Source organism: Setaria viridis, chromosome 2, assembly GCF_005286985.2.
Source record: "Setaria viridis chromosome 2, Setaria_viridis_v4.0, whole genome shotgun sequence".
NCBI classification, from domain to species: Eukaryota; Viridiplantae; Streptophyta; class Magnoliopsida; order Poales; family Poaceae; genus Setaria; species Setaria viridis.
Window position 1 is genome coordinate 46,222,091 of NC_048264.2, and position 14,984 is coordinate 46,237,074.

General features: G+C 43.1%; 2 protein-coding genes across 4 annotated transcripts; one reads left to right on the plus strand and one right to left on the minus strand.

Moving 5' to 3' along the window:
• Positions 1-2,400: 2,400 nt before the first annotated feature.
• LOC117843901 (4-alpha-glucanotransferase DPE2) lies at positions 2,401-10,365 on the plus strand. Of its 3 annotated transcripts, none has more exons than XM_034724655.2 (23): positions 2,401-2,674; positions 3,392-3,729; positions 3,950-4,067; positions 4,747-4,799; positions 4,995-5,122; positions 5,282-5,411; positions 5,668-5,864; positions 5,976-6,054; positions 6,182-6,220; positions 6,319-6,438; positions 6,536-6,637; positions 6,803-6,886; positions 6,979-7,221; positions 7,304-7,429; positions 7,501-7,575; positions 7,666-7,737; positions 7,919-8,038; positions 8,164-8,261; positions 8,623-8,782; positions 8,876-8,974; positions 9,111-9,308; positions 9,392-9,485; positions 10,016-10,365. In XM_034724655.2, exons 2-23 carry the CDS (start codon positions 3,394-3,396, stop codon positions 10,177-10,179), a joined length of 2,835 nt encoding a protein of 944 aa, XP_034580546.1. In that variant the 5' UTR covers positions 2,401-2,674; positions 3,392-3,393; the 3' UTR covers positions 10,180-10,365. The 3 variants fall into 3 exon arrangements, with proteins under 3 accessions (XP_034580546.1, XP_034580545.1, XP_034580544.1); XM_034724654.2 differs by lacking the exon at positions 2,401-2,674 and adding an exon at positions 2,682-2,883; XM_034724653.2 differs by lacking the exon at positions 2,401-2,674 and adding an exon at positions 2,682-2,861.
• A 1,404-nt stretch (positions 10,366-11,769) lies between these two features.
• Positions 11,770-12,671, minus strand: LOC117843902 (uncharacterized). The gene has a single exon (XM_034724656.2). It carries the CDS (start codon positions 12,622-12,624, stop codon positions 12,097-12,099), a length of 528 nt encoding a protein of 175 aa, XP_034580547.1. The 5' UTR covers positions 12,625-12,671; the 3' UTR covers positions 11,770-12,096.
• Positions 12,672-14,984: the final 2,313 nt, after the last annotated feature.

Consider the following 14,984-nt stretch of genomic DNA (forward strand, 5'->3'; position numbering starts at 1 on the left):
GTGACGACTCTCCCGGGGAGCTTCCCTCGCGACGGGGACTGGAGAGCTGCACAATGCAATTAATTGAAAGCTTACTTATATGTTGGAATGCACCGCCCCAGCAGGAATGCATTGTCATCCACGTATTCCGAAACTCGAGATAACTCTTGCTGGACGTCTCCAACTCCATATCCAGCTGCCGCTTCTTCCAATACGATTGCTCGAGCTCCTTGGCTTTCTTGGTCCACATCACGAACGATGATATCTCATCCAAGCGCTCCATTTCGGAGACCTTCCTCCCCGCCCTCAATACCTCGTCGCCGGAAACCGGTGGGAGTTGGTTGCTGGCGAGCGGAGCGGAGCGGAGCCCAACCAGGCAACTGCTCGCCTCTTCCTGCTGCTCGATAGCAGAGAGGGGCTCGTCTCGTCTGCTTGCGTGTCCGGCATGCAGTCAAAGTTCCACAGCTCGTCCACGCACGCCTACAGGCAGGGGCCCACATGTATTTTGCAATTTGTAACAGTGACAAACCATCAAAGTTTCTTCGAAACACGAACGAATGCGTCGGTTTTCAGCAAATCGGCAATTCAGGAGGCCGTCCGTGTTTCGCCATCGCCGGCGTCAGCGAGTGCTTGCACTGCCGGCGTCAGCTAATGCATCGATCGGCACGGTGCAGTGTGGTCGTCATTGCTCAACATACGGTCGTTGGCACCTGGCAGCTGAACACGCCATGGCTCGATCAGCAAATATGGACACGTCCCATCCCGTCCCTGCAAAACAAACAGTGCCGTCTTCTTCGCAACTGCTCAGAGGCATAGGTATGGCCAGGGAGATTCCAGATGACTCTAGGATCGCTCTACCGCCCATCACGGCTTGCAAAGTTGATACTGTATCTACTACGCAACCGCATGGGCAAGACGAGACAAGATTTAAACATGCTGGTGCTGCTATTTCTCTCAGAAAATGACCTTCCCCTTCATCATGTGTTCTACTAGTCCAATGTAGCGGCTCCTTGCTCTTTTTAGGGTATGTTTGGAATTAAGGAATTGAAAACATAGGAGTGGTAGGAAACACAGGAAAAAACACAGGAAAAAAGTATGAGTGAATTGGGAAAACAGAGGAATGGAAAACACAGGAAAGTGATAGAAATAGACGTTTGGAACACAGGAATAGAAAATATAGAAATTAAAAGCATATGAGTTAAAACAAAAAACAAATATATATAAGTAAATCTTTTTTAAACAACTAAGACTAATTAAGTTCAATGACGGGTGGGCCAAAAGTGATATGGCCCCACCTGCAAGGCATAGACTTTGTTTTCCCATTCTATCTTATCCCCTCTCATTCTTATCCCTTCGGTAGTTTCGTGACCATCCATTGTTTCTTTTCTCTAACTCCAGTTCAATCGCAGTGTCTCTGAGACTCCAACATCAGAGAAGACTCCAACTCAATCGCAGTGTCTCTGAGACTCCAACACCAGCTTGGGGCGATGGAGGTGGCGGGAGGAGGAGGTAGCTGCAAAAGGGTGGGGGCGCAGATTCTCCTCAGGCTCAAGGTCAATTAGCCGGATGTGGTTTCACTCCACCTCGCTGAGAGGTGACAGCTCGAGGGAGGTGATGGGGTTGATACCGGCAGAGCCGGTCGGCTACTCGACTGCCTCTGCCTCTTGCCTCCTTGCTCTCTCTCTCTCATATGCGTGTGTGCATTGGACTTCCGCGAAAAATTGGAGTCGGAGTAGATGTTTTGATTCCTACGTTTTCTCCAAATAAAAGTAAGCTTTTCCATAGGAATGGCAAGATTTATTCCTTTGTTCCAAACACCACGTGACACACGTCAACGAAGTAAAGAAACTGTGTTCCTTTGAAATTCCTTTGGCAATCCTGCGTTCCAGATGGGGCCTTATATACAGAATAATGAAAGCAACGTCGTCAGACACTGCTTTCCCTGTCAGATCAGATCTCTGATAAACTTTTTAATCATGGATCTGGATGCGCTTCAGCGCTTGTGCCGGAGAAGTTGTCAGCATGTACCTGCGCAGTATAGCTCCGGCAGCATTCTTCATCAGTATATACTATAAATTGAATTAGCTAACTAATCCTTTCCGGAATCTGCGTGCTCCTCCGTCTTTCGAGTTTTGCCGTTTATGGCAAAAACTAAGCACCGATCTCTGATTTGCATCCAAGGCTGCAAAGCCTGGTTGTTCCTACACTTTAAATAACAGCAGACTTCAGCTCAGCCAGTGACAGATCCAGATCTTCTGGATGCCATCCCATCACTTTCCCTGAATAGCCAAGCTTCTCAACGCGACAAACCAAACCCGATCGAGATATTCACCGAGGGACCCAAGGAAAAAAAATCTCCTTCCTCTCTCTCTATCCATCTCCATGGGGAGATCTGCAAGTTGCCAAAGCGGAGACCAGAGAACCTCGTGCCGCATCTGGGCGTCCTCAGGCGGCAGCTAGCGCGGTAGAGCTGGGAGAGGGTGAGAGGCTGACGGGGCGTATCTTCGTCTTCACGTGTCGCGGTGCCACCGCGTCGCCCGCTCCCAGGCTTCCCAGCCACACGACCAAAGCAGAGCAAATTACTATTCTTCACCATGGAAGCGTTCCGCCCCTGACGGATCCACGGAGGGAGGAGATGCGACTAGAGGAAAAAAGGCTCCTTTTTTATGCTGTCACTGCAGTTGAAGACCTACAGGTGACGCTTTCCCAGGCCACGCCCGTCGTAAATGTCGCCTTTCGCCTCCACCCCACTCGCGTGATCGCGTCGCCTTCTATCTTTAGGGAGAGCCCTTGCCGCTCTCTCACTAGCTCTGTCCCGTATCTCCCCGGTTGCTGATTGCCTGTTCGTTTGTCGCCATTGCCGCCGCTCGTGCCCTGTGAAGGTAACCCCGGCGCTGTTCTCTGGTTGGTTTCTTCTCCTTCTTCTTCCTCCTGTGCTCGATCTGCTGCCCGTGTGTTGCATAGAGCTGCTGTTCGTAGCTGGTTCTGGGTAACCTTCCCATGTCAGTAGTTGGATAGAAAGGCCTAGCCATATAGGAATGTGGGGGATATTCTTGGCTCGACGAATCTGGGCAAGCCTTTTTCAATGGATTCCGATTCCTGAATCTTGCGAACCTTGTGTATTATTGGACAAATGGAAAGGAGCGGGCAGTGAGGGAGGCAGGAAGAAGAATGTATACTTGGGATCTTGTATGGTGGAACCACTTATTTTGTGGATTCTTGATTGGCCTTTTGGGAGAAAATTGATGTCTTGATTGACCTTTTGGGAGAAAATTGATGTGAACCTATTGTAGATTGTAGTTGAAGCTATCATCTGTGGGATTCATTCTTCAGTCTTGATAATCTTACTTCTGAAGGCATACATCAATACGTTCAGCCTCCTAATTTTTCTTTCTTTTTTACCTGTTTGAAGATATGGCGAGCAAGAAATCTCTAAATACGGTGACTTTGCTGTTCAAATTACCATATTACACGCAATGGGGGCAGAGCCTTCTGATTGCTGGCTCGGAACCAGCACTGGGATCGTGGAACGTCAAGCAAGGACTGTCTCTGAGTCCAGTTCATCAGAATAATGAGCTATTCTGGTGTGGAAGAGTCTCTGTTGCTGCTGGCTTCACCTGTGAGTACAAATACTATGTAGTGGATGACAGCAAGAATGTTTTGAGATGGGAGTCTGGGGAGAAAAGGAAACTAGTCCTGCCCGAGGGTGTTCAAGATGGAGACATAATTGAAATACGTGACTGGTGGCAGGTACTAATCATTTTTATCTAGTGTATATTTCTGTGATCTGCAGTTAGCAATAAAAATAGCATCTTGGTGTCTTTGCTATATTAGCAGGCTGATTATGGCGTTGTTGTTTGTCAGGTTCACGTCATACTAGTTTCTTGTTTGTTTTTTTTTTTGTTTATGTTTGACACAAGAAGCTTTTTGTTCTGTACTTTGTTTACACATAGTCTTTGTTTGGGTTCAGGATGCTTCTGATGCTCTTTTTCATAGAAGCGCATTCAAGAATGTCATTTTCAATGATACTGAAGGTGTTAAAAAAGAATTGCAGTCAGCGTCCCTCAACAAAAGTTTGGATCCTGAAGGTACCATGTATATTAAAAATCAATTGAGTGTGCAGGATCAGAGTGTTCAATCTACAAATATCTGATATTTTGTGATAAATATATTGCTGAAAACGAATTGACATAGAGCCATGCGCCATGTCTTCATATGTTTAATACATTAAATGAAACAAGCTGATAATTTTTTAGAAATTTTTCCATACTTCTCTAGATGTCCAGAACTCTCTCGGATGATGTATTTTGCTTGTTCTTACGTATTTTAAAAGGCAGTTCCCACTTCTGTTTATCCTTGGGGGCTGGGGCTTCTGAAACAAAAAGGAATTCTCTTTTGAAAACATACAGGGGCTATGCATATACGGTGCATCTCTTGTTAAAATGGGCAAATGATCGAAAACGGTGAAAAATTATCATCTAATAACATACATTAGAGTTTCAGAAAATTTTGAAACTTGGCACATCCATAGTTCATATCTTGATATACTTACAAAAGTTGAGGTTCAAGCTATTCTAGTTTAATTCATATGAAATGACAAAAAATCAGGTGAATACGCACTAGATGGCACAGTTTATCCTCTAGTGCATATTCACCTGAAAAATGTAAAAGGGAAATAACAAAAAGAAATAAAGAATAAATTCTATTTTAGAGCACCACATGAAGTTATCACTTTTTCATGTCTTATACAATATTTTCCCTGAGCAGATGTTGTTGTCCAGTTCATAATTAGCTGTCCTCGACTCGTTTCTGGCTCTACTGTAAGTACACTTCAAAGATGTCTTACTTTTATGAGCTATCCTGAATTATATTAATCAATATCATAGTTAATTATTTTTTTTTGAGACAGTTAATTAATTAATTTTTACCTTCTTGTGGCCTTGTGGGTGCCCCCCCCCCCCCCCACGCGCACACAACACACACACACACACACATCTGCTGATAACAAATTTTAGGTCATTGTCACTGGAAGTAATCCTCAGTTAGGAAGATGGCGAGCTCAAGATGGTCTCAAGATGAGCTATGTTGGAGATTCCTTGTGGAAAGCGAACTGTGTTTTGAGGAAGTCTGAGTTCCCTGTAAAATATCCTTTTGCAAATGATTGTCCCCTTAATATTTTATTGGATGTGCAATACTGATGAGTACTGTTACGCCAGTATTCCTCAATGCATCATCTTTTTAGCTGTTGGCTAATACCCTGTCCATAGCATTTTTTAGTAATTGTCCTTAACATCTTTTCCACATACAAATACTGTCAAATCAGTCAAGCAGGAAACCCTTCATTGGAGCTAGGTCCAAACAGGGAGGTTGATATTGAACTATCATCACCCAAGCAATCCAGATATGTCGTGTTATCTGATGGTGCACTCAGGGTAATTTATCCAATTGAGTTATCTGCAAAAGATGCATGATTTTATTGCTTGAGAGCTTTCTAGTAATTTCTTGAACATTTTAACTAGAAATAGTTGGTCATGCTATGATGCATTATAGGCAATTAATATTATTCACTATACATGAATATATACTTGACAAAACCATGGAACTCCATACTTCAGCTAGAAATCTGAGAATCAGTATGCATTATACAGAACGAACAGCATGTACTGATATTTCATCTGTATTCGCCAGGATGCACCATGGAGGGGTGCAGGTGTTGCCGTACCCGTGTTTTCAATCAGATCAGATGAGGACCTAGGTGTTGGAGAATTTCTGGATCTTAAACTTCTTGTCGATTGGGCAGTCAATTCAGGCTTCCATCTTGTTCAGCTCCTTCCAATCAACGATACTTCAGTTCATGGGATGTGGTGGGATTCTTATCCATACAGGTGCGGCTAATATTCATTACCAAATATTCCTGTTCATAATGGTGGTATTTCTTGGGGTACATAAGGACCATATTGAAACAGTAGTGATGCTCCTCATGTGTTTATTTACAGCTCGCTCTCTGTGTTTGCGTTGCATCCCTTGTACCTGAGAGTACAAGCACTTTCAGATGCAATTCCAGCAGATGTTAAGGTAGACCTTTGTTATGCTTCCATGTTTATTCATTGTATGTATTGGCTGTGTTGTGTTTACATTTCACTAAATGTTTGAATAAGTTGCCCCTCACCTCATTTAGTACTCAATTTAAAATTTATCACAGGAAGAAATTCAGCAGGCAAAGAAGCATTTGGATAAAAAGGTTAGTGCATTTGAATTTTGGCATTGATTCTTGCAGCTGTTTAAGTGAATATCTAATAATTAATTATTTCTCTAACTTGTAAATGGCTTGGAAATTAGGACGTTGATTACGAGGCATCATTGTCCACAAAACTGTCGATTGCTAGGAAAATATTCAATTTAGAAAAGGACAAAGTGCTAAACTCCAGTTCTTTCAAGCAGTTCTTATCTGAAAATGAGGTACATTCACAGCCATTTTGTTTATCATGTGTGATCATGGTACTTGATTGCCCATTCCAAACTGTGTTTAATAAGCTTTCGTACTGTGTTCTAATAGGAATGGTTGAAACCATATGCGGCATTTTGCTTTTTGCGGGACTTTTTTGAGACATCTGATCACAGCCAATGGGGTCGGTTTTCTCAGTTTTCCAAGGAGAAGGTCTTGACACTATTATTTTTCATCAGTTCTTGGATCATTTCAGGCACTATAGTTTGCTAAGAACAGCTCATTGCATAGATATATTCTGTCATTTTGTCTAATTCTTTGTGAGAGCACAGGTGTAACATGAGCGCTAAGATGGTTTCCTTCTGTAACGTGTTTCAGCTTGAGAAGCTTATTTCCGAAGGTACTTTGCACCACGACGTTATACAATTTCATTACTATGTTCAGTACCATCTATATATGCAAGTAAGTATTATCTGTTGCTGCTATCATTCCGGACTGCTCATAGAATTACTCTCATCTATATATTTTGACACTATTTTTGTTCACCTTTTTAGTTATCAGAGGCAGCTGCATATGCAAGAAAGAAAAAGATTATCCTGAAAGGTGATTTACCTATCGGTGTTGATAGGAATAGTGTGGATACTTGGGTATACCCAACTTTGTTTCGCATGAATACTGCTACCGGAGCACCACCTGATTATTTTGACAAGAATGGACAAAATTGGGGTTTTCCTACATATAACTGGGAGGAAATGTCAAAGGATAATTATGGGTGGTGGCGAGCTCGTCTGACACAGGTTATTTAACATAACAGATGCTGTATGTCTGACTGATCATATTTTCTTTTTTTTTAATTCATATCCTATTAACATGTTGCAGATGGCAAAGTACTTCACAGCATACAGGATAGACCACATCTTGGGTTTCTTTAGGATATGGGAGCTTCCAGATCATGCTGCAACAGGTTTAGTTGGGAAATTTAGACCTTCAATTCCTCTTAGTCAGGTTAGTTTCTGTATCCTTTGGGCAATCTAAAATGGCCAGAGAAAGCCTCTAATTTGTTCTTGACTCTCCAGGAGGAGCTTATAAGTGAAGGCCTATGGGATTTTGATCGAATGAGCCGACCATACATTCGTCAGGAAATTCTGGAGGTTGCTGTATTTAAAATGATGTTCATGTTTCCGAATTCTTTTGAATGAAATATTAGGGCACAATCCTGAAATTCTTCTCCATTTTTTCAGGAGAAGTTTGGATCCTTTTGGACAGTCATCGCAGCCAACTTTCTAAATGAGTATCAGAAGCAGTGTTATGAGGTAATGCAACAAGTCATATTCTTCATATAGAACATATCAGCTACTTAAGAGTGCACTGCAAATCTCAATATAAATGACTCTATTTTGTATTCTCAGTTGTGTGCTTTTAATGCAATTTCGTTTCTAAAATATTACTGACTTTGTTACCCTGTGCTTTCTATTCTTTGCTTCACTTGTATAGTTCAAAGAAGATTGCAACACAGAGAAAAAGATTATTGCGAAGATTAAAACAAGTCCTGAAAAGTCACTGTGGCTAGAGAAAGAAGACAGTATCCGCCGTGGTCTTTTAGATTTACTTCAGGTAATTTGAGTCTTCTGCTTTGATTTACTTGCTTTGCTGCCAACACGCTTTATTCTCCATGTTACAACTTCTCCTAATATATCCAGCTCCTTTTCAATTTGGATTAAGTACTGCTTGTTCTGCAGAATGTTGTCCTTATCAGAGATCCAGAGGACCCCACAAAATTTTATCCCCGTTTCAACCTGGAAGATACTTCAAGTTTTAGTGATCTAGATGAACACAGGTAATGTTAAAGGTTCTCAACTATAGTTTTTCCATTCTCCATGTTCAAGTTAAGTGGATTTGATCCACTCGTGATTTAGTCTGTAAATTTGCTTTAGTCTACTAAATGTTGATAAAATATATAGTGTAACAGTTTAGGGGAATTTTCTGTTTTAGTTTGTTGTCTACAGCTCTTTAGGTACCCAGTTCCCCAGAAAATGAAATTAGTAAATTAGTGTCTTTACAGTAGGCAGCTTGTTCTCAAGAAAAAAAATTAGCGCACACCACCTTAGGCTTTGCTATTTGCTCTTGATTTATGCAATGTGTTAACCAATTTTGTGTTTATGGAATGTTTCATCCTCTCCTTGAACAATTTTTTACAGCAAAAATGTGCTCAGAAGATTGTACTATGACTATTATTTTGCTCGCCAAGAAAATCTCTGGCGTCAAAATGCACTGAAGACTCTGCCTGTCCTGTTGAACTCATCAGATATGTTGGCGTGTGGAGAAGACCTTGGTCTCATCCCTGCTTGTGTTCACCCTGTATGACCCCTTTTCTGGACATGCTAAGTTGCTAACTAATATACTGATTTTTTACTGACTGCTAATAAATAACAATAAAAAACTTCTGTATAGGTTATGCAAGAACTTGGGTTGATTGGATTGCGTATCCAAAGAATGCCTAGTGAACCAAACTTGGAATTTGGTATTCCTTCTCAGTACAGCTACATGACGGTATGTTTCTGTCCTTTACAGTATTACACTCAGATCTAGTTGGAAATATAATGAAAACTATATTCTGACTCAAACTGATAAAGAGATTCAGAGATGCTATGTTGCTTCGATGATCAATTTTTCTGGGATGTTTCAGGTTTGTGCTCCCTCATGTCATGATTGCTCTACATTACGAGCTTGGTGGGAAGAAGATGAAGGAAGAAGAAGCCGCTTCTACAAGACTGTAGTTGGCAGCAATGAAGAACCCCCATCTCGCTGCACCCCGGAAGTAGTGCACTTCATTGTTCAGCAGCATTTTGATGCTCCATCAATGTGGGCAATCTTTCCACTTCAGGTACACAACTTGAATTGACATCATAGATCAATTTGTCAACTGAAACAAGCTGACGAGTATACTTTGGGTTTGCCATTTATCAGGACCTTCTCGCCCTGAAAGACAAGTACACCACAAGACCAGCACCAGAGGAAACAATCAATGACCCCACTAATCCAAAGCACTATTGGAGATTCCGTAAGTCAATTCCATCATTTTCCTCATCATCAAATAAGGCATTTCAGTTCAAAAAAAAAGTTAAGGCTATTCTTGAAATGACGACTTCTTTTGAGGAAAAGCCTCCCATTTCAATTTATTGACATGAGACAATAGGCATGTCTTGATTGTTGTGTGGTTTGGTAGTCGCAATGTTAGATGAGTTGCATGATATATCTGCTACCTGAACATAAACAGTTCAGTGTATGTGTTTATGCTACTGTCTACTTAACCATCTGATCTAGATTCATCAAGAGAGGATGCACAGCAGGCGAATTTAATATTTGTAGGCATGATACAATGCTAGCCTGTCAACTTTGAATGATTGAATAAACAATACCTCGGAGAGCAAACTTTTAGGATACCATCATTTTCGTATGGGTCAGTAGCATAGCTTTCTAAGCTAAAGCGATTTCTCTCAAGTTCCACATGCGATTCGCACTCCTGTTGCAAACTTAATCCGGAAAAGGCATTTCTTTTCCTTGGATCTAACTTCTTCCCAACATTTTCAGGTGTCCATGTGACGTTAGAGTCTCTGTTGGACGACAAGGACATCCAAGCAACCATCAAGGACCTTGTCACAGGTAGCGGGAGATCCTTCCCTGGAAAGAAGGTGGAAGGTGCCAACGAAAGCGGTGAGAAGTTATCTAAGGTGCAGTTGAACGGTAAAGCTTAGAAATGATTGCAGAACAGCTGAACGTGATCACGATTGCAAGTCCATAGAATAAGGCGACACATTGTATTAACATGTCGGTTGGGTCTGTTGTTTCAGCAAGAAATTTCTGACTCCCCTGAAATTCTTTCAACACTGGAAATAAGAAGTGTCACCGTATCAAATCAGCAAATGAAATAATTCATCCCATGTCTGTTTTCATTCATAAATTTGTTCTTTTCATGACCCAGTTATTTCTTAGTGGTTCATTTCTGCTTCAGCCTGTTCAAACCACTGAAATGGCCTCTTTTGCAGTTCTGCTGTCCTAATCAACCAATACCGTCTATTGTGCATCATGTGCGAATAAATACCAGCTCTTTTCCCCCCTGAGAATAGATTCTGTTCTAGATTTGTGTTCTGCTAGAACTCTACGGGAGACAGTTCCATTTCTTTTGATATGGAGCATAAGAATAGGTCATGGCTATGGATGATTCTCCTTCAGCTGCTTTCCATAATGACCTCTGCTTTTGGAGCTTGTTGATACCAAATGCTAATTCACAAAAACATTAGCAGTTGCTTGCTATTGATGTGGTCCAAAGTTTTGGTTACACCAAATGCCAATTCATAAACACATTATTAGCAGCTGCCACTTTGCTTGATGCTGTGGTCCTGGTTGTGAAGGTCTCTTCCTTGATTTCAAAACTGAAAACTGGTTGGGCACTGTAATCTAAAAGGACAGGTTGGGCACTCGTTTTTGTCTCTGCAATTAGCATGTCCCCGTGTGTACTAGCATTGAAAAGGGTTGGCAAAACTGAAATAGACATGACCACTCCCTAGCTAAGATCACTCTACATCTGGGAGTCTAAAGAGTGTTTTTTTTTTCTTTTGGCGACCAGAAGTCTAAAGAGATGTTTGAACTTGAATGGAAATTGGAGGGCAGAAATGGACGTACCGCAATCAGTTGTATCTTGCAAGCTTGGTGAAGACTCATGGCGGTACGATCTGGTACATGCTGTCTATCTGAAAAGCCCCCGAAAGGGCCTGGGCAGCTGATTAACCCGCTGAAAAACAGTGACTGAGAAGACTGAAATTTGAACGGATGCAACTGCAAAATTTTTAATTTAATAAACCACCTCTCTCTCATGCGCAAGCCATCTCTTTGCCTCCTTTACGTCGCTTTACAACACCAAACCCCTTCTCTAATCAGTGGTTACAATTTCCATATCCATTTCTTTTTTTTCGTTCATTTAATCTTTTAACTTTTTAAGGCAATCCAAGAAGTAATCTGACAGTTACCAACTGTCGGCTGCAGTAACAGAAAACCTTGGACCACAAAGATGAATACGGAGTACTCCAGTATTTGGTCCTCTTACTGCTGTAACTGAAAACGAAGATCGTTCAGTCAGCACAACTGCCCAGCTCAAAAAGGCTCGGCTTGTTTGCTTTTCAGGCCCTGTTTTTCGGGTGCCGAAATTCGGTGGCAACATCACCACTGCACTGAACTTGGAGTTGGATGAGGAAAGCGAGTTCCCCTTGTCTGCCACCCCTTTCTTTCTCTCACCACTGAACTTGGGGTTGGCAGTTGATGTTGGCATCCACTGCTTTTCTGAAAGGTGGTTAACCTTTTCTTCCATTCACTCATTCATCCAGTACATCATCATGTTCTAGAATGAATGTTGCAATACTTCTCAGGTTTTAGGTTGAAGGTTGAATTAACAGCAAAGTAAGTACCCTACCTCACCAACTACTAACCTGATTTCTTCTCAAGATAGATCCTGCTTTTTTGGTCAACATACACCATTTTTCTTTGTGAAATGGCTGTACAAAGAAAACCAAGAAAAAGCATACATTTATGTGTGCTGGAACGGCGATTCCGGTTTTGCCGTCTCGTCGTGGCGTGATGGTGATGAATTGCGATGTGGCGATCGATGTCAGGTGAGTTCATGGATACCCGGAGGCGAGGCAGTCCTCCCAGAACTTGCGGTCCTCCTCCTGCCGCTCCGCCGCGCGTTTCGGGTCCTCCTCCTGCGCTCGCGCCGGCGGCGTCGTAGGGAACGTCGTGCCGCCGCCGGCCCCGGCCACCGCCATGTGCTGCCACCAGACGCCGCTCGCCGCCTCGTTTCTTCCCTCCTCGACGTCGTCGTCGTCGGCGGCTTCCTGCAGGTTGTAGCTGCTGCACTCGTCTCCCTCGACGCAGCTGCTGCACCCGTCGTCGTCGTCGTCGTGGCAGCAGGCGCTGCTGCCGCAGGAGGCGGCGGAGTCATCGGTCGCCGCAGCGCGTCGCGGGCACGGGCACGACTCCGCGACGCTCTCGGTGTCGCTGTAGTCGTCCTCCATCTCCATGCCGGCGCGGGGCCGCTTAAGCAGCGCGAACGGCGGCGGCGGCGGGTGCACGGTGGCCATGGCGGGCGCGGGCGGAGGGGAGGGGAGGGGAAGGCGCGGGCGGCGGAGCGGTGGCGAGAGCGACATGGACGGACAGCGCCAGCTATTTATAGCTGACCACGCGCCCAACTTGCCAAGCTGCAGACCACTAGCCGCCTAGTCCAATATTCGTGCTACTGCTGCAGAAGATGAACAACTCTTCTCCTGGAGTATTTCGCAAAAACTTTACCAAAAACGCTCAAAAAATATCTTACGATTTTCCACGGCTCTGATGAATTTTATCTAACCCCAAGCTGATCGCAAATTAAATTATTCTACTATTAGCATGATTAATTCTGACTCAACCGCTCATTAGTGGCCGCGCCAACTAATTAAACCACCAATATTCCAGGTACTCCACTCCACATTAGTATGTCTGTCCAGAAGACAGATGAGGAGAAGTTTGCGAGCAATGCCGTTTAACTCTTTATTTGAACTAAACGATCAATTAAACGGGTTAAACAGCGATTAAACGGGTGATTAAGCGGGCACGTGTAAACGACGCGAACACTGTTTGAGAGAGAGAGAACATATGGCTTCACCTAACCTATACCCGGCGAGGCAATTTTCATGTGCGGGTCGGAGTCGCATACCACTGCTGAAAAATGCAATGCACGCCATGTTGTCTGAGAACGATTCAACCTGTTCTAGAAACAGCTTATTAGTTTGACCAGCTGGTTGGAGTAAGGCCTTGTTTAGTTTTCAAATTGGGAGGGACAAAGTTTACATTTTGCTATAAATACGCAACTGTAGCATTTCGTTTGTATTTGTGAATTATGTCCAAACATTGACTAATTAGGCTTAAAAGATTCGTCTCACAAAGTACAACAAAACTGTGCAATTAGTTTTCGATTTCGTCTACATTTAGTACTCCATGTATGTACCGCAAGTTTGATGTGATGGGGAATCTTTTTTTTTGCATAGTGCCAAAGTTGGGAAAAAGGAGGTAACTAAACAAGATCTAAAAAGGTTACGCGGCGGCATGTTGAGCCCAAAATTAAAATGAGGGGAGGAAATCGTATGGAACTGCTCACTTTGGTGCCCCCTTGCGTGGTGTTACCTAAGGTCCTGTTTAGTTCCTCCTAAAATCTCAACTTTGGCACTATACAAAAAGGAAGATTCCCCATCACATCAAATCTTTTTAGACCTGATTTAGTTCACCAAAAATCCCAACTTTGACACTATGCAAAAAGAAGATTTCCCATCACATCAAGCTTGCGGTACATGCATGGAGTACTGAATGTAGACGAAATCAAAAACTAATTGCATAGTTTTGTTGTACTTTGCGAGACGAATCTTTTAAGCCTAATTAGTTAATATTTGGACAATAATTCACAAATACAAACGAAACGCTACAGTGTTGTGATTTGGACAACTAAACAAGGCAGCTAAGCACCCGGCGGCAGCACAGCACGCGGGACCCGCGGCCTGCCTGGCTTTGCTTTTGGCTTCCAGGCCCCCGCGTCGCTTCTAGAAGCGCTGACCACCCCGCTTCTAGAATGTATTGTTGTCTAATGCTGCATACGTAGTAGTAGCGTCCGTCTGTCGCTTTCGGCGATTATTCTTCCTCCTTCCTCTGATCTGATCAACTCTAATTGTGATCGTACGACGTTCTCCAGAGCCCCTTCTGACCCTGACGACGTACGTGCGTGCAGGTTAATTAACTGGAGAGAGACGGGTGGAGGGGTCATTATCAGCGACGGCGACCTGGTGTGGGTGCGCTTTCGCAGGTGCGCGGTCATCTCCACACGTACTCATCTTAGCTTACCACATACCCCTGCTTCAATTCACTGCCTGTCAAGAGACGGTAGCGCTCCTCCATCCCTTTTCCAAAGTGGAGCTCACGCGCAGACCGCGGCCGGTGAACACCAACAAATTAAAGCGGGGCCACGCGCACGGAATGCCAATGTCAAAGTCCTTGCTTCCTACTCCCCCCTTTCCAAATTATAAATCATTCCAACTTTCTTGAGGTTAAATCATTTTATGTTTGATCAAAATTATAGAGAAGATCACAAAGGTTCATGGCACCGAATAGATATACTAGGAAAATATATTTAATGACGAAACTAATGGTACTTATTTGGTACTGGTATCATAAATATTAGTATAAACTTGATCAAACTTGAGATGCTTTGACTTTCCAATAAAGTTGGATTGACTTATAATTTGGAGCGGAGGGAGCAGTTGCTACTCTGATGATCTAGCACTGGCCTACACTACTCTGACCATGAAGCAGCCAGAGCTACTGTGATCCTAGCTACGAATGAATTTAATTTGTTTCCGCCGGCATGCAAGTGGAAACCAAGAAGAAGAAGAAACAAAGTGGAAGGCTTGCTGAGAGTGAAAAGAAATCGAAAATATGGTCACTAGAAATATTTTTTGGAAGTTTGTACATGGAAAGCTGCAGC